Raw genomic sequence first — 19,825 nt, forward strand, 5'->3', positions numbered from 1 at the left:
GATCCTTACCCAAAAACAGATCCCTATTATCAAAATGCATATGCATGACCTATTTTATGCCTAAACAGAGTCTAACATAAAATAAAAATGCAATCACAAGCATATGATATGTTTACAAGTATAGTGGTATCTCTCGTGTTGACAACATCATCAACAACACCAAAGTTTTTCAAAAGTATTTGAACCTTGCACACTTGATTACCCTTGATTTCAGAAAATTTCCAGAAGTGGTAGTCTGCACACTAAAAGAACAGTCTTCATTGGACTCAATTAGGTAGCTTTTTCCATTTTCTTCCGATTGTTGATAAAGTTTGTTTACATCACATTGGTCATCAAACTTATTAAAAATTTGAACACTGAATTTGCGAAATCACCTTTCACATGGGACAAAAACATGAAATACACGTACATCCCTCAACTACTTAATGGTTTATTCAGAGTTCGATTTTCAAGGGCCAGTGTGCTTAAAAAAATTTTTGCTGAAAAACTTGGCATCGACTGTATCACTGTAACAGAGATTTAAACACTACACATAACAAAGTGAATGCATAATGCCTAAAATCCTAAATATGCATGAACAGAAAAACAACAGTGTTGTCTAAGGTGTTGTAACATCGGAGACAACACCAACAAAGAATTATAATGCACACATGCTGAGAGATCTCCGAAGGGTTGAGAATCTCTTAAAATCTAATGCTTTAGTAAAAATTTCTGCCAATTGGTTATTGGTTCCAACAAAATCCATTCGAATCATAACTTTTTCTGCAAAATCTCGAATAAAGTGATGACGAATGTCAATGTGTTTTGTGCGTGAGTGTTGAACTGGATTATTTGATATATCAATAGCACTCGAATTATCACAATAAACAATGGGGGGTTCACTCTTAATGTGACGTCCCGTATTTTAAACATTGAATGAAAATAGTTGCGAACTAAGGTGAGAAAATGTTTCAAAACTTAAAACCATATAGGGAGAGCATCACATCAATTCCAAAAAAATTTAAAATTCCAAATCTTTAAAAATAAAACTTGTGACTCAATGTTCACGAAGTCGAAGAAACACAGATGCAACCTTATAACAAATACCATTTAACATACAGCACGTCAAAACTTACTACTAACATTTAAATAGGATGGGAAAAATGTGAGTTACTATAAACAAACTACGTACACCAAATACATTTAAAATAATCGAGGAACTCACATAAAAAATATCAAATTGAAATGAATATTTAAAAGACGAAACATTTGAAATCCACAAAACTTATCTTTAAAAGGTTGACAATGAAAATAATTAAATCATTACTTTTAAACATCATACATAAAATATTGTAACAACATGACATAAATAAACATAGGTAAATATTTTTGCTTTAAAAACATCAGAGTTTCTGAACTGTCGTGTCATGCAATGTCTTCGCCTCTTGGACTTTTCAGCCGTGCTACCAAAGATTTTAAGTCGAATCTTCTAATCCAACTGCACCATTCAATTATAGTGAGTCTAATGAATCAGCAAGATTAAAAACATGCATATTGATAACGTAATATCTTCAAAATACTTTAAACTTAAAATGACTTGAACATACATAACATGATACCTTGAACTTGAAGAATTTTAACGTAAACATCATGGAACTATAAACTTAAAAATCTTGAACATGAACTTCAAAACTCTTAAAAGATGCAAGGAACTTAAACATGGACATCAACTTACTTAACTTTAAATCTTGAAAGTAGCCTTCATGCATTTTCTCAAAATTTTACCATTTCATTCTTAATAAACATTTGCACTTAACATCTAATGAAAATCATGCAGCTTGGACAAACATCAAACCATGAACATAACATAAAAAGTTATCATTTTGGGGTGATGAATTAAGTGAAATTGTGGTAACCGTCATAATGGGCACATTTGTAGTTCTTGTTGATCAACAAGCATTTTTTTTCTTTTCGGAGGCCCCTCCGGAGCTCATCCCGGAGTACCTATGTTGAATCCTGACTTTTGGTGATAACAAAATAATACTTTGTTGTTTAGTCGGCCGCCAGTTATTTGTATAAGTAAGCTACGTCAACCGAACAAAGACATATCTACCGACGACAGTCAAAGCATGCAAAGCAGCTACGTCAACCGAACAAAGACATATCTACTGACGTCAGCTAAAGCTTATCAACCAAAGAAAGATGCAAAACAGTTGTATGTCAAACATATCTACCGACTGAGATATCTACCGAACTTCAAATACAAAAAGCTATACGCTACAGTTCGAAGTTACAGTTTTCCAGATCTCGGAAAGTGACAAGACAACTGAAAAGCAAAAGGACGAAGCATTTAAGGATTTGTCTGATAAAGTGAGAAAGCCTTAAATAGCATTTAATGTGAGCGACACATTGAATAGACAATTAAAGGCGCTCCCAGTACGAAATATTCAGAAAGCTTTATCAGCAGGGAAATCCTACCGTTGGACAAAGAAGAAAGACGTTGAAGACAAAGACTATATATATCAAAGCCTCTCTGGACAGAAAGAAGATACAAAACAAACACAACAACGCTTATTGAGAATCTGTCTATCTGAGCTCTCGAACCCATCTTGAATACTCAACCGCTCAAAGAGAAAATCCTTAGTTTTAACAGCCTTATCCGATCTTCGAAGAGATCCTTTTCAAGGGTTGCTCAAATCCAAATATCGTTTGAAAGACGCTACCTTATACAAGGATTTGAGAAGTCTTAAGTCCTCGAGAGACTAAGATAATCATCATCACCATCTGAAGAAAAGTTTGATAAGAGCTTTAAATCTTATCACTGTGAATCTAGGAGTTTCATATTAGGCGTTGGATAAGTCTTAACTTGGATCGGGTGTATTGCAAGACATTGTAATTTATTCTAAGGAATGAAGACTTACGCAAGAGAAGGATAGTTGGGACAAGACATGAGCTTAAATTACGGCGCGGGTCGGGATCGCTTTCTCTAGTTTGGCAGAGTAAAAACGTATGCAGTAAAATTAAAAATGAAATTTTTTACCGTCCTATTTATAGGAGGACTAAATCAATCTCGACCTTTGGATGATAATACCGATCAGCGGTCCGGGGCGGGCCACGTCACTCGGGGAATATCTCAAAAATCGTACCGTCAGGAGATCTGGGCCGTTCACAGAAAACACATAATGCGGATCGAAATCCGGACCATTCATAAAAAGCACATTATGACAGATTACAGAACAAACACAATATCTTGGGCTCGGGTTCCAAACAGACAATTTGGTCTAAATTTCATACTTCTTTTTAGACCAGTAGGGGGAAGTACTATTGATGCCCCTGAAAATTATATGGGTTTAATTAGACCCGAGCCCAATAATCCATATTCCTGGAAATATGTTTTAAGGCCCATCTAGTCTTCTTTTATGAGAAATCCAGTCTGGGATAGCCTTGTTAGGGAATAAGGTCATGGTAATAAATTCATGGGCTTGAGCTCCAGCTGGTATGGTTGAAGTCCGACCCCGGCCCAAGTCGGGCCCAATATCCAGAACCTTCCAATTATTCTCGGATATATTAAGATCTGCAACAGATAAGGACAATATTTCAAAAATCCAGAATGTGATAGGGTTTATAAGTCGGTTCAAGACTTTTGGTCATCAGGGTAACTTAGTTCTACTTGATCAAGGCTCTTACCTTGAGTAGAATTCCACCCTAATACAAACTCTACCTCCACAAAGTAATTACCCCTCCAGCCCTATAAATACAGGTACTTCTCATAGTTTTACACATTCATCTCTTCTATTCACTTCTTATCCACACACTCACGCACATATATACTCTTGTTCTTACTTTTTGTCAAGCTCTTTATTTTTCGAGCACTGACTTAGGCATTGGAGGGGTCACGTCGAAACACCTTCAGCGCCCCATAACCTAGCTTCTGTTTGTGCAGAACTCCGTCGTGCCCGACCCGACCCAGTTTATTGCAGATTTGGAGATCCACTTTACCAGACCGAACCCAGGGAAAAATTTTCCAAGCATCGCACAGATGAAATACTAGTTGATGTCCCCATAAATTATTGGGTCTGGAAATCGACATCATCACTAGTATAATTAATTCTATAGTTGCATGATTACATCACTTTTTTTCTCTTTGGAGATGGGAAGGGTATCCACGAATACCCCCGATATCTACATACAACTTGATTAACTATGAGCTATAATATATGTCTAAGAACTCATATTTATAATAAAAAATAATATTTTGAATAAATTTTTTTTTTGTAAGTTCGATATGTGAGAAAATATTGATCTCAAATGCGACACAATGGACCCTCATTTTCGAATTTTGTGTATCATAGTTTAGACTAGCCATTTTGTTGCATGCATTGCATGCTAATAATCTGTTTTTATAATAAATTTATATTTCAATTAAAATTCTCAAATAAAATTATTATATTATATATTAAATACAAAAATTGGTGAGAATAAAAAAAATATTTAGATGAAACAAAGAAGAAAAAAATCATAATTGAGAGAAAAAAATGAGATAGTGGAAAAAAGTGGTTGTGTGTTTTTTTTAATTTATATATTATTTTAATGGGCACACCAAGAGACTACACTAAAGGGCTCTTACATAATATATACTAGCTGTGACGCTCGGGGATGAGGAGGCAGGGAGTGATCGCTGGTGCCAAGAGGTTGCACGGACAATGAGCGGCTCCTAGTAGGCTTCTAGGCGGAGGGATACATGAATGAACCGATCCCGTGCCGGAATGAGAGGGAATTCTGAGACTGTGTAGGTATGGGACTACATAGTTGAGGAGGGCATAAAAGATTTCATATGTACTGCTCATATCAAGAAGGTGCATCTTCTTTTCGGAAGCTCATCACATAAGAACTCCAAAGTTAAGCGTGCTTGACTTGGGGCAATTATAGGATGGGTGACCCCTGGGAAGTTTCTCAGGGTGTGTGTGAGTGAGGACATAAGCACGCTGAAATGACCCGTCTTAACACAGTGGGTCGTTACAAATGGTATCAGAGATTACCTCTCTTAGTACGGTATGGTTCGGGGACGAACCAAGCGGAAGCTGGTGGGCATGTGACGCCCGGGGCTGAGGAGGCAGTGAGTGATCGCCGGTGCCAAGAGGTTGCACGAACAATGAGCGGCTCCTGGTAGGCTTCTAGGCGGAGGGAGACATGAATGAACCGATCCCGTGCCGGAATGAGAGGGGATTCTGAGACTGTGTAGGTATGGGACTACATAGTTGAGGAGGGCATAAAAAATTTCATATGTACTGCTCATATCAAGAAGATGCATCTTCTTTTCGGAAGCTCATCACATAAGAACTGCAAAGTTAAGCGTGCTTGACTTGGGGCAATTATAGGATGGGTGACCCCCTGGGAAGTTTCTCAGGGTGCGTGTGAGTGAGTACATAAGCACGCTAAAAAGACCCGTCTTGATACAGTGGGTCATTACAAATGGTATCAGAGCCGACCTCTCTTAGTACGATATGGTTCGGGGACGAACCAAGCGGAAGCTGGTGGGCATGTGACGCCCGGGGCTGAGGAGGCAGGGAGTGATCGCCGGTGCCAAGAGGTTGCACGGACAATGAGCGGCTCCTGGTAGGCTTTTAGGCGGAGGGAGACATGAATGAACCGATCCCGTGCCGGAATGAGAGGGGATTCTGAGACTGTAGGTATGGAACTACATAGTTGAGAAAGGCATAAAAGATTTCATATGTACTGCTCATATCAAGAAGGTGCATCTTTTTTTCGGAAGCTCATCACATAAGAACTTCAAAGTTAAGCGTGCTTGACTTGGGGCAATTATAGGATGGGTGACCCCCTAGGAAGTTTCTCAGGGTGCGTGTGAGTGAGGACATAAGCACGCTGAAAAGATCCGTCTTGATACAGTGGGTCGTTACACTAGCAAACTTGGCACACGCGTTGCATGTGTAATAAAAATAAATTTAATGCTTCGAGTAAACTAACAAATAATTATAGATATATTACATATATACAGACTATGTACTTTTTAGAAAGACATACAACTAATGAAGTTGAAATTATAATCTTAATATATAAATATTCAAAAAATAATTTATTTTTTGAGTTAAGCTTCAAGGATATTTCTGAATTTCAATCTTCGAACATAAACTTCTTCACGACCACATGGGTTTCTATTGTTTGGACCTATGGTATTGTAGTATCCAAATCGTCGTTGCTGCATAAATTCAATGTTATGATATTAAAATTTATAGTAAATAATATATGAAAATATCGATATAATCGTGGTCTAATATTAACATTGCAAAAGAAAAGATACATAGAAAGTAATTTCCATTGTTTAAGGATGATTTGATTAGTTAATGTCTTTTTGGCATGTTGTTTGGGTTTTTAAAAAAATTCTCACTAATTCAAAAAAAAAACTTGAAAACAAATAATTTGAAGTTACTAAGAAAAAACAATATTAAATTATGTAGACATCGCTCATTCTAAAACATGGAATGAAGATTCTGCAAAAGGGAATCACTCAAAAAAAAAACATTAAAATTTGTAGATGAAGTCAATTCGTGGGAAAAATAAAAAGTAATACGAATTTAATTTTAAGACTAAATAAAATTTATAATATTTATCGATTCCAAACACACAAACAGAAAATTTTTAAGCTAGCTTTAACATTGTCAATACTCAAATTTATGTGGTCTAACTACTCCGTCAAATGCCAATAGAACTACAACAATAGTTTATGTGACGCCGTCTGTGACCACTGACCATGCCTACTAATAACCATGATTACAACTATTGCACCAGATCCAAAAATTTCAGATAATTTGATATGTGCTTGTGTTTCTAGAACTTGGCACATATTACTTTACGGTTTTTACCACATAAATATATAAAAATGTTTGAGATGTGATATATTACCTCTAAAACAGAAAACATCTACAATAGTTTTCTCATACAGCAACAAAAATCAGGCCAACCAAAAATAGTAAGAGATATCCAACAAACTCAAATAAAACACATGCACACTCAAATTTTTATTTTCTGAAACTCAAGTTTTTAACATGCGAAGATACTAATTGAAGAATCTTTCCCACTTAAATTAGGCATAGAAATCATACCGGACATTTTCTTCCAAACTGAGGTGGAGTCGTCGAGCCCTATCTACGGCTTTATCAACTTCGTACAGACTTGCTCTGAAGCTTCAGGCTCTCTTCTCCCCATGCTCTTTCTACTCCTTGTTTTTGTCGATCTCAATTTAAAACTCCTAAATAATTTTCCGAATACAACCTGTAAAAGAGTCCACCAATTAAGAATCTTAGATTGTCAATTTGCAAACCTTTGAAATCGATGACCTCAATGGACAGGAGCTAGCTGCTTTTGTTTAAAGAATTCATCGGTGCACTTCATAGTCAAATTGAGAAGACATCATCATATCAAATTAATAAAATTTGATTCTAAATTATGAAGCCAAAAAAAGTACCGAAAAGTAAAATGCAAAACTCAAAAGGGAGATTTTCAGCTTTTTATTGATAATAAACATTAGATTTCTTTAACACATTTTATCAAACATGTTACTTGCCTTTAATGCATTCAAACAACTGTAATCATAATTGTTAAATAGTAAAAGTTTGAAAACAAAATATTCTTCAATCCATCAACATTGTTCTTTGATTTCACCAATTAATCTTGAACACTGCAACGAATTCTAAAAAAAAATATAAAAACACAACAGTACTATGTTTAAGAAAATCGAAGAAGGCCAAACCTGATAATTGAACCGTAAAAACTCTTGGCGGAAATACTTTTCGATGATGATTTGGGAGAGAGGCAGAGAGTAAATGATCGATCAATGTTTGTCCAGATTTTGAGAGTGAAAAAAGAGAGTTTGAAACCGTAAAAAAACGTGTCAAAAAGGGTATAAAGTGGGACGGTTTTTTAACCACGTTGGAAGAATAGGATGCAATTTTTGATTTTTTTCTCACGGTTTAAATTTATTTCTTAGTAAAATAATAGAAAATTATTGAAAAATTAAAAAAGGTCATACTAACGTATCAATAAGTTAGTATTAGACCCACATCTTTTTTAATAGAATAATAAGATAGTAAAATTTAATGAAATAGTAAGATAATAATATATATATATATATGAATAGATACGGTAAATGGCTGGTCATATATATTTATATTTATAATACCAAGAGACTACACTAAATGACTTTTACATAATATATAGAAATAGATAATATATAGGAATAGATACAGTAAATGGCTGGTCATATATATTTACATATTTATAATACCAAAAGACTACGCTAAAGCACTTTTACATAACATATAGAAATAGATACGATAAATGGCTGGTCATATATATTTATATTTATAATATTTATGCAGTAAATAATTGGAAGGGGGCATGGCATCCACCATACTGGATAAAGTTGCCAAGAAACTGCCAATACACGGCATTCGCTTCCCTCCCCCGATGTGACAACTGATAGAAAATTCCGATTCCAATTCCGATTCCTACTCCAACTACCCTATCCTCAATCCTCCCCATGAAAACTCAGTTGTTTTCTTGATCAGATCTGTCTTTTTTATGGGTATCGTTTGAACATATTTATTTATTTATTTCTTTTTTTTTTTTGGACTTTTGGGTTTTGAAGCTCTGATTTTGCCTGTCGGTGGTGAATCTGGCCGTGTTACTTGCTTGAGATATTTTAGTGCGAGCGGAGGAATGCAGAGCCAGATTGTGTGCAACGGCTGTAGGAGTCTGCTGATGTACCCGAGCGGGGCAACCAATGTATGCTGCGCTTTGTGTAATGCCATCACTAATGTGCCCCCTCCAGGTTAATTTTGATGTCTGCTCGATAATTTGATAGAGTAATTTGTAAGTTTTTGGATGGAGAAAAGATGAGTGTGGTGTCATTTGTTGTGTTTCTGCGGGTAAAGTACTGTTTCTGTGATCTTTTATGACATGATTTGTTCTTTCTAATTAATTCTATCGCTTGAGAGGGTGAATATTTTTAGAAAGAAAGTTAGGTTACAATGCTTCTCGTCTTATGTAGTCCAAAACAATTTCAGCTGGCAAAATTTTGCTGTATTTTTGTCAATCATTTTCGTTGTCATTAATTGAGCTGCATCATCTGATTGTTTTTTCAGTGTTATACGTGGACTAATTTGCGTTTAGCAATGGAACATACATTTTTATTCTTCGGTTTGGGTTTTAGAAGCAAGGAATTGGTTTTTTGGCTTCTTGATACAACGCGAGAGCCAGCTGCTAGTGCTATTTTGATTTTTTTTCCCTCCTAATTTTCACTCCACACGTTATTTTGCTCATCAACTCGCACAATTATCTTTATACTGTTTACTTTTTCCCATCAGTCATTATGCTCTTCCACAGTTTCATAAAATATATCACGGAAACTTTCAAAACTTTTAACCAAACAATATCTAAGAGCTATAATAGATACATAACTCTTTTGAAAAATCATTAGGTATAAAGCCCAAACTAAACACCACTAAAACCATTCCTTTCATTCTGTGAACTCGATATTTATGTTATAGATCAAAGAATGAGATCAATCGGAATCATGCCCACGGATTTCTATATGTGTGTTTGTGTATACACCAAGGCTATTAGATTGCTCAGTCGACAATGTAGCTTAGAACAGAGCAATTTTCCATTATTTCCTAGTTTTAGGCTTCAATGTCATGGTTTTTCAATATAACATTGTCCCTCCACAGGAATGGAAATGGCCCAACTGATATGTGGGGGTTGCCGTACATTGTTGATGTATACTCGTGGAGCTACAAGTGTGAGATGCTCCTGTTGTCACACGGTGAACCTTGCACCAGGTGATAATCATTGTTTACTGTAGATGCTACTTTAGAGACTACTGTTTAGTGACAAATGACAATGTCTTCAATCTAGAGTAATTTTGGTGTTTGATCTTGGCATCTTTGCTTATCCGTGAAAATTTTTGCTGTATTTTCGTTACTAATGCCACTGAAATGTATGGGGTACATACAATGTGATCTTCTATCAAGTTATATTTTGGAAGGATTTGATTCATACATTCACTGCCACTTTATCTCCTCCCATTGAACATTGTTCATGTCCTAAGACAAAAATTACATAATGGGAAATTAGAAGAGCATATTATTATTATCGTTTTGGTGGCTAGATGTTAGATTATAAACCCAAGAGATGTTTGATCCTAAAATGCTTGTCAAATGGGTGTTACAACCTCATGTATTTATAAGCTATTCTTTTTTGGTTTTAATAACATTGTCGACCCCTTGAGAAGGCAATGTCCGTGGCTGCCTACTATGTACACCTACATTTCAGTATTCAGCTCATGCACCATGCACCTCAATACACTCTATAACATGACTTTTTTTTTAACATGATTACCGACACTGGTCCGATGGTAATCCTTTTCTGATTGACTATTCCGCTACGCCGACTTTCAACGAGAGCACTAATGACTAATGTTAGGTTATAAACCAACAGTTGTTCCCAAGACCCAAAAGTTTGCCTAACAGGTGGTATAACCTCATAGGCTTATAAGTTATTCTTTATTTGTTTTAATATTCGATGTGAGAAATCTGTAACAGTAGACAACATAAAATTCTGCTCTTGCTATGATTATTGGTCGAGAAAGGAACATGAATGGCAAGTAATTGGTAAAATAAATTGTATGCTGTAAGGGAAACTCCAGTAGTTGATATCTGGTCCGAATAAAGCCTTATTGATTGTTTCTTCTCCTCCAAGAGTGAAGATATTTGTGTTTCTTTTGTCCAAGCCACATTTAATGGTCGATCCATAACAATTACTGGATAATAGGTTGATAGATATGTTTTTTATGCTTCCAAATCTGTCTTAACTCTTTATTTTTTTTATTGATGGTGCAGAGAGGGTGCAATGCAATAACATTATTACTTTGTATTTACTGTTCATCTTTGGTGATCGCTATTTTTATTCACGGCTTGATTATATTAATCCAAAACCTCATAATGATAAGATCATGTGGAACCCATCATGTAAATCCAAAAGATATGCAGAAACAACAAAAACAACTTATTTTGTCCATTGTCTGTCACCCATCTTAATGTGTAGCTGTTTTGTCTAGACTATTTCGGATTTCCTATGTTTTTTATTTGGATTTTGGTTGTTTTTTAGCATCTAATATCGCTCATGTCAACTGTGGAAATTGCCGCACAACACTTATGTACCCATATGGGGCTCCGTCTGTCAAATGTGCTGTATGTCAATTCATCACTCATGTCAATGTAAGCATCCCAGTATATATCAATTGTTGTTGAGATTCGATGCACACTAAAGATCACTGAATGTTTTCTCATTCTTACCTGAATTCAACTAATGCTTGATTCTCATGGAGTATGTTAAACTTTCATTTGAGGTCATAGGATGAGTCGTATGTTCCTTTTCTGTGCTGGTACTATGACTATCTATTTGTTTTGTGCTGGCAGATGGGAAATGTTAGGGTACCTATTCCCATGCATAGGCCGAACGGAACTCCCTCTTCGGCATCGCCACCTTCAAGTACAGCGGTAAGTTCCTAATGTGGTTAGCTACCATGTAAGAGCTGCATATGGATCAGGAGCACCCTTCATGGGAAAGTCTTTTTTCTGAATGTTTAATTGTTGTCATTTTCTTTTTCCTTTGTGCAGGCATTGTCCAATTCTCAGAACCAAACCGTGGTTGTGGAAAACCCCATGTCTGTTGACAAGAGTGGGAAACTGGTAGATCTGCTATTTGTGCCATCTGTGTCGTGATTTCTTACTACCCCCTTTCTGTTTGACCGAGTTTTGAACACTATCTCAAATTTCAGGTTAGCAACGTTGTTGTTGGGGTCACTACAGATAAGAAGTGATCCTGATTGATAATTTGGTGGATCACTGCAGCCATCACTAAGCCAAGAAATGCATTCACCATTTTGCTTTTTGGGTATATGAGGTATATATATATTTGGCGGGAATATATCTTGGTGATGTTGCTGCTTTGTGTTGTGGCACCTATGTTATCAAAAACAGAAGTGTTTGTGTGATTATGTATATTGAAAATATATATAAATATAATGTGATGAAAGCTCTACCTTCTGCGTCATTTGTAAGGAAATCATTGTAGTTGGGAGGAGAGAAACTAAGATCGTTGGTGTTGAAAAGTCTAGATTTGTTAGACTGAACTTGCTGTGCTAAGTGTGATATAAAAATTGAAGATAACAGCTTCTTGTAATATCATTATCTATAGTCCTATGCTACCAGTGATCCTTGATCTGTGCTGGGAAGAATATCTGCAGTTGGGTGGCACAACCTTGTCATGAGTTGTGTTTTTGAACTGCTTTACATGCAGAACCCATAAAAATCGTGCTACATTCACAGATATGTTCTTGAATTCATGAATCATGATACGACTGTGTGTGAAGATGGTGTAACCTTGCGGCAGAAGCATATGGTGCATTTGCAATATTGCCAATATTTCCACCCCCTTCAATTTCTCTACTGATAACAAGGGCATGAAATTTAAGATCCCCATGTGTGCCGTGAGGGCAAGGCGAAAGCTATGCTACTCGCGGAGAATTATATCACATCATCTTAAAACCGTTGGACTACATAGGTCCCAAAACTACATGTGAAATTTACCCAGCATAGAAATATCCTTGGCTATATTGAAAGGTTAGCAGTGAAATGTGGTGTTACGGTCCGAATTTGCATCGCTAGACACTACTTCGAGTGAGTATCAAACTCCGAGAGTTACAAAGATGTCATGGGAAGAAGACAACGGTTTTTACGAGCATAATTTTTATTTAATATTTAATTAAATCAATTCCACTGGTAACTCGACTTAACCAAAATGTCGCTGATCTAAATGGCAGGAGGTCCATGTGGTTCAAAAGAAGTAAAGAATCAACCTTAATCATAAACATGATGTGAATAATGGTGCTAGCAGTTGTGTATTTAAGGCATCTCTGGTACATTTACTCGAGGTCTTCATATAATTACACGCTGGCCATTTTCATATGTTGGAATTGGGTTTTGCTATTGCTGGTTTCGACTTCACCAATTTCCCAATGCTGCTATAATGAATGGACATTGTGATTTTTGACTTGTTATAACGTACTTCTTGTTTTTGGACAGTACTTTGTACTTTCAAAATTGTACTGAAGCCTCAATTTGGGGAATGCGACCTAGCAAATACGGCAAGAAAGATTCAGAAATAGTATTACGTTAGTATGTTGTGATGAACATGATATGGTGCTGAATTTATAATAGTTATTTCCGTCAGAGTTCTACTAGGTTTCTACAATTATTATTCTGGCAGGATTTTGATTTTCAATTCCACTGAAATCATTATTCTACCAGGATTATAATATGTCGATCCCCGTAATTTTCGCAGTGGCAAACAATATTCGTTCTCGGCAACTAAATTTCTGGAAATACTCCGATAAAAATTCTACTCTCGGATCTCTCCACACACGCGACATGCCCGAGAGTGGGGGGCCTATGATAGGTTACACCTGAAAATTCAACTGGGCCTGAGCCCAATCATGAAGGTCCACTTCAAATATTTTTGAGGCCCAAGCTTATTTAAATATTATATATATTTAAATCAAGCAGACTTTGAATTCTACAAAAGCCCATAAAAGGCTCAAGCCCGTGAAAACTCTCCGAATATCTATAAATAGATCAAATCACCTCATTATTAAGGTACACACTTTCTTAAGCACTATATCGCTCTACTCTCGATTATTATTCCTTGAGTAATCGCTAACTTGAGCGTCGGAGCGCCTTCGCCGGGAACCCTCCCGGCTCCTCTGACTTTGTTTTGTGACGTAGGAACAACCCACTGAAGATCTCCCAAGAGAACGCACAAGGACTTATTCATACTCCGGACTTTGCGAAAGCAACGTGTCGAGTACAAGTGATTTTTAACTACATCAGCTTGGCGCCGTCTGTGGAAAACCGTTCACTACGTCATTGAGAACACATATTACTTCAAAAATGTCTCAAGGAAATATTAACAATGGAAACGCACTGCCGAGTATTACTCTCACCCGTGAAGACTTGACTGCGCTAATGAAAAACACAGCAGCACTCGCAGCAAAAGATGCAGTTGCTCAGTACCTAGAAACCCGCAAGCGCAAAAGCAGCAAGAAAAAGGCTCAGACTGAAGGCTCGTCATCTTTTGACCCTAAAGATAAGTCTAAAGTGAATGATAAAGATCAAGGGGGGACCAAGAAAAATACTACTCAGAAAGACGGTGAAGCAAGTGTTCACACAGTTCATGACATTTCTGGCAAAAACAAGATCACTAATCCAGCTCGGAAGGATGGATCTCTCACACATGTAACTGGAGAGAATATGTCCGCAATTTTGCCGTCACGTCGAAGCCCCTTCACTAATGACATATTATCTGAAGCATTACCAAAGGGAGTCAAAATCCCCAGCTTACCTGAGTTCGATGGAACGAGTGACCCCCAAGACCATATTGACAAATTCTACGCGAAAGCGGATTTGTATGATATCACAAATGCTGCATACTGTAAAATTTTCCGAAAAACATTATCAGAAAGAGCACTCACATGGTTCAATAAGTTACCCTCTGGATCTATTGCCAATTTGGAGCAACTTACTGACTGCTTCATCCAGCAATTCTCAATTAACAAAAAATACCCAAAAACAGCAGCATATTTGTTCACAGTCATTCAAAAAGAAGGAGAATGTTTGAGGGACTATGTTCGGCGATTTACTCATGCGGTGCACGAAGTCTTATACGTGAACCATGATTTGTTAGCTGGAATAATGCAACAAAACTTGCGTCATCGGAAGTTCAAAGAATCAATAGCGGAAAGGCCGCCCAAAAACTTAGAGGAATTATTGGAAAGAGCTGAGAAATACATACGGGTTGAAGAATCTGTAGAGCCACACTACTTGAATAAAATAAAGAGATAAGAAGATAAATTAGATATTAGAAAGCGAGACGAAAAGCGAACAGCACAGAGCCCCCGACTCCAAAATACACCCCTCAATGCACGTCTGACCGATATACTGGTAGTGGCTGAAAAACAAGGGTTGTTGTGTCCCCCTCGCCCAATGCAAAATAACCCAAAGCGCCAGCGTTCGGACAAGTACTGCCATTTTCATAAAGATAAAGGTCATACTACAGAAGATTGCTTCAGTTTGCGAGCAGAAATTGAAAAACTCATAAAACGCGGGCATTTGGGAAATTTTGTGGACAAGTCCCGCGGTGAGAAGCGAGATGACAGGCGTCGGGACGAACAACCAAAACGTGACTATCAAAAGCGACATGATGAAACTGGGAAACAACATGAACGGGCTGATGAAAATTTGCCCTCGGGAGGGGTAATCGCCGTAATCACTGGGGGGCCTGCTTGTGGCGACTCGAACAATGCAAGAAAATCTCTTCTGCGGGCAGAAAAAGGAACCAACAATTTATCTAGCCCCACATCCTTGTCGATATATGAAATTGGAACCATCCAAGAGGGATTATCATTCAGTGACAAAGATCTGGAGAACCCTCGGGGCACCCATAATGATGCTTTAATTATCTCAGCCACAATCTCCAATTTTTGGGTAAAGAAAATTCTAGTGGATTCAGGAAGTTCAACCGACATAATTTTTCATGATGCATTCGTGAAGTTGGGTATTAGTAATGCACAGTTAGCTCAAGTCAACACTCCACTAGTTGGATTTTCTTTAGAAATAGTTGAAGCTTTGGGAGAAGTAACGCTTCCTCTTTCCTTGGGTTCTTACCCCAAAAGGTCTACTAAGATGGTGAAATTCCTTGTAGTAAAAGCTTCATCTGCATACAATATGATATTGGGACGATTAAGTCTCAATATATTCCAAGCCATCGGATCGACATATCATATGAAGCTGAAGTTTCCGACTCCAGGAGGAGTAGGAGAAGCCATTGGTGACCATCGTCTAGCCAGAGAGTGTCATGTGGTGACACTACGGGGTTCATCAGGAAATCGTAAAAGACAAGTTTCTAGTGAGGAAAGAGCACCGAAAACTGGTAAAATTTTACGTGAAAACAGAATACACTTGGTGGATGAGGAAGCCGAGAGCAAATAAAGAATAACAGCAACCAAAAATCTAAAGCATGTAGAAATCGTACCGAGTAATCCCAAGAAGACACTGAAAATCGGGACTGAATTACCTCCTGAATTGGAAGAGAAGTTGAAAAATTTTCTTGGTCGCAATTTGGACGTGTTTGCTTGGGGTGATGAGCATCTGCCAGGAATACCTCATGAATATGCGCTTCATCACCTCCGTGTTTGTAGTAACCCGGAACCCATTTTAAGATAATAATATGTTAAACATAATTAAGGGTTGGTAATTGATCTATTTTCAGAGTGTTATTGGACTTCGGAAGAGGAATTTGGGCTTTTGACTTCGGGCCAGATCGGAAGCTCCGATCTCAGTTCGGAAGCTCCGATCCTGACCACTTCGGAAGCAGATCGGATGCACGGTGATCGGACGTTCCGATCAGGAACGGAGGTTCCGATCTCAGCCAGCCAGCAATGCTCGATGACTCAGCCGTGAGTTTTGACAAGTGTTGATCGGGGGTTCGATCGGAAGTTCCGATCCCGGAACGGTGGTTCCGATCCCGACGTGTCGGACATGCACAGAATGAGCTGGAATCGGAAGCTCCGATCCCGAGATCGGTGGTTCCGATCGTTGCCGAGATTTTGGCTATAAATAGGGCTCATTTGCTTCAGTTTTGAAATACGAATTCCCGCGTTTCCTTCTTCAGTTATATAGCGTGAGATATACACTTGAGGGCCCTATCGGTTAATAGTGAGGTTCTGAAATAACCACGGTGAGGTTATAGTCATTCAGAACTAGCGACTCCAAAGGGCTAACTACGGACGAAGGTATGGTCCGGGAATCTATTTAAATTTTGGGAGTACTTATTAGCTTAGTTAAGGCTTATAGAATTTACGTAGTGATACGGTGAACTTTTGAATATAGGCTTGGAACCTAGGATCCTATTATACTTGAACTAGCCTAGAGGTACGTACACATTGACTGAGATTGCCAGCGAGTATACATGTTTATATGTTGCATTTATTTGGCATTATTATATGGCATGATATATGATTTACCGCTTTCTATATCCATATGTCATGTGCATATACACGTTGAGCCTATACCTTGTTATACCTGACTATAGAGCCGCTCAGCTCTATACTCGATAGTCTGTCACTGAGAGTACCGCGACGGCGGGGGCATTTATGTCTGTCTACTCTGGTGTACTAGACGAGTGTGGTTGCACCCAGAGGTTGATCCGTGCGGTGGCAGCACTCATATGGCGCCGGTTCTGAGCATGACTTTTCAGATGACCCTGTACCAGTCATCATGTTTCATGCATTATATACATATGTTTACTCATGTCTATGTACTGGGCGTAGCGCTCACGTCCTAGTTGTTATCTTGGACTCCCTATTCCATGGGGCAGGTCGCAGGATGGACGGAGCTGGTAGTTCAAGGCAGGACTAGGGAGCAGGAGCTTTGAAAGTTTTTATACAGCACGATTTATTAGCTGTATAATGTTTACTTTTAAGAATTTCGATATGGTTGTATCACTACAGATCTAAGCCTGGATTATATTACTAAGCTGATATGTAAATTATGGATTACGTTTCCGCACGTTTTTACTCTGTTAAGTATTTTGCTGTATTTAAGTTTAATGCATGCTATTAGTTGCCAGTTAGTAGGTGATTCCATGCAGGGTCACTACATTTTTGGTATCAGAGCATGCATAGATTTTGGGATTAGTACTTGGGATTTAGTTTAGTCTTGAGTAATTCTTGCGCATTTGGGATTTTAATGTGCAATTCTTTTCAGGATATGGCTGACGAGAGTCACGGTAGTGTTGGCCAGGGAGGTGGTCATCATCATCGTCGCCATTATCATCAGGATGATCAACATCGTCCTCATGAGGGTCGACGTCGCTACTCTATCAATAAGTTTATGCAGGTAGGACCGAAACCCTTAGTGGGAGGCGAGAATCCTGAACAAGCTAGAAGCTGGATGTCTAAACTTGAGAGCACGTTCCGAGCTTTTGAGTGTACTGAGGAGCAGAAACTGGAAGTTCTAGAATTCGTTCTAGAGGATAGAGCACGTTTTTGGTGGGATGCCAAGGTTGCTCAGGCACGTACTGAGAGAGGACAGGTGACTTGGGGGGATTTCTGTCGGGAGTTTCAGAAATTATATTTTCCTCCGGCTGTTCGCCAAACACGATCTATGGAGTTGCTTAATTTGAGGCAAGGATCAATGACTATTGATCAGTATCAGCAGCGATTTCTTGATCTGCTACCTTTCAGTCCTCATATCAATGAGAGTGATGCGTCGAAATATGATATCTTTCTACAAGGCCTGAACCAAGATATCTACTCTCAGGTTGTCGTCTGTGATGACCCGGTATCTTATGAGACTTTGGTGAACCGTTGCCGTCTTGTGGAGACTAGCAACAGGCGTGCACAGTTGATGATGCCAGCACAGCCTAGTGGATCTTTTGAGCCTCGAGCTCAATCTGTTGTGCCATCTGTACCTACGTCTTCTTCTACTCCTACTACTTCGTCTGGTTCTCGTGGTTCACGAGGTACTTTCCGCTTTGGGAAGAAGAAGAAGAAGGAGGAGTTTTGTAGCCACTGTGGTGGGAAGCATCCTGCAGCTTCATGTCGGAGAGCTACTGGGGCGTGTTATATTTGTGGTCAGCAGGGACATCTGCGGAGAGATTGTCCTCAGCGCATGAGTTCTGCTAGTGGATCGGGATCCCAGGTTGGATCTCAGGCTTCTACTTTTCCACGTCAGCAGCCAGCACCACAGAGTTCTTCTGGTTATCGTCCCCAGACTCAAGGGCAGGTGTTTGCTCTGTCTCAGGAGCAGGCTACGGAGGGAAGCGATCGCATGTTGGCAGGTAACTTCTTGTTATGTGGTATTCCTGCACTTGTATTAATTGATACGGGAGCATCGCATTCCTTTATTTCTAGTCGCTTCGTTAAGAGACATAGATTACCTTATGTATCATTAGATATGGATTTAGTTGTATCTACTCCGTTGGAGCAAGAGATAGTAACTAAGCGTCTAGTGATGGGTTGCCTTCTGGAGTTTGAGGGTAATGTGTTATCGGCTAATTTGATGATATTAGCGATGACGGATTTTGATTGTATCTTGGGAATAGATATGCTGACTTTGTATCACGCTACTGTGGATTGTTATCAGCGTCTGGTACAGTTTCATCCCGTTGAGGGTGATAGTTGGTACTTTTATGGTGAGGGTGCGCGACCTCCGATGCCACTTGTTTCGGCTCTGAAGGCATGTCATGTCTTGGAGTCAGGTGGGGAGGGCTACCTCATCTATGGAGTTGATATGTCCATGAGTAGTACGGGTATTGATCAGCTACCGGTTGTCAGCGAGTTTCCTGACGTATTCCCTGATGAGATTCCTGGTTTTCCTCCGGTTCGAGAGGTTGAATTTGGTATTGATCTAGTACCAGGAACTACGCCTATATCCCGAGCACCTTATCGTCTGGCACCGTCAGAGATGAGGGAATTGAAACAGCAGTTGCAAGATCTACTTGATAAGGGATATATTCGTCCGAGTGTTTCTCCGTGGGGAGCACCTGTTTTGTTTGTCAAAAAGAAGGATGGATCGATGCGATTATGTATTGATTACAGGCAGTTAAATCGTGTCACCATCAAGAATAAGTATCCTTTGCCGCAGATTGATGATCTGTTTGATCAACTACAGGGTACTTCTGTTTATTCGAAGATAGATCTGAGATCTGG

General features: G+C 38.6%; 1 protein-coding gene and 1 long non-coding RNA gene across 5 annotated transcripts; one reads left to right on the plus strand and one right to left on the minus strand.

Annotated features, from left to right (window-relative positions):
* Positions 1-1,274: 1,274 nt before the first annotated feature.
* On the minus strand, positions 1,275-7,907 carry LOC140886095 (uncharacterized). 2 transcript variants are annotated; one of them, XR_012151427.1, is made up of 3 exons: positions 7,748-7,907; positions 7,101-7,269; positions 1,275-1,477 (listed from the first exon to the last, which is right to left on the minus strand). It is a non-coding gene; the product is annotated as an uncharacterized lncRNA (long non-coding RNA). The 2 variants fall into 2 exon arrangements; XR_012151426.1 differs by lacking the exon at positions 1,275-1,477 and adding an exon at positions 5,955-6,196 and having other exon boundaries at positions 7,748-7,904.
* Positions 7,908-8,384: 477 nt separating this feature from the next.
* LOC140887136 (protein LSD1-like) lies at positions 8,385-12,240 on the plus strand. Of its 3 annotated transcripts, none has more exons than XM_073294196.1 (7): positions 8,385-8,581; positions 8,703-8,827; positions 9,726-9,836; positions 11,164-11,273; positions 11,475-11,555; positions 11,676-11,747; positions 11,837-12,240. In XM_073294196.1, the coding sequence occupies exons 2-7, from the start codon at positions 8,716-8,718 to the stop codon at positions 11,876-11,878; spliced, it is 528 nt and encodes a 175-aa protein (XP_073150297.1). In that variant the 5' UTR covers positions 8,385-8,581; positions 8,703-8,715; the 3' UTR covers positions 11,879-12,240. The 3 variants fall into 3 exon arrangements, with proteins under 3 accessions (XP_073150297.1, XP_073150298.1, XP_073150296.1); XM_073294197.1 differs by having other exon boundaries at positions 8,385-8,547; positions 8,645-8,827; XM_073294195.1 differs by having other exon boundaries at positions 8,385-8,827.
* Positions 12,241-19,825: the final 7,585 nt, after the last annotated feature.

Source organism: Henckelia pumila, chromosome 3 (assembly GCF_033568475.1).
Source record: "Henckelia pumila isolate YLH828 chromosome 3, ASM3356847v2, whole genome shotgun sequence".
Taxonomy (NCBI): Eukaryota; Viridiplantae; Streptophyta; class Magnoliopsida; order Lamiales; family Gesneriaceae; genus Henckelia; species Henckelia pumila.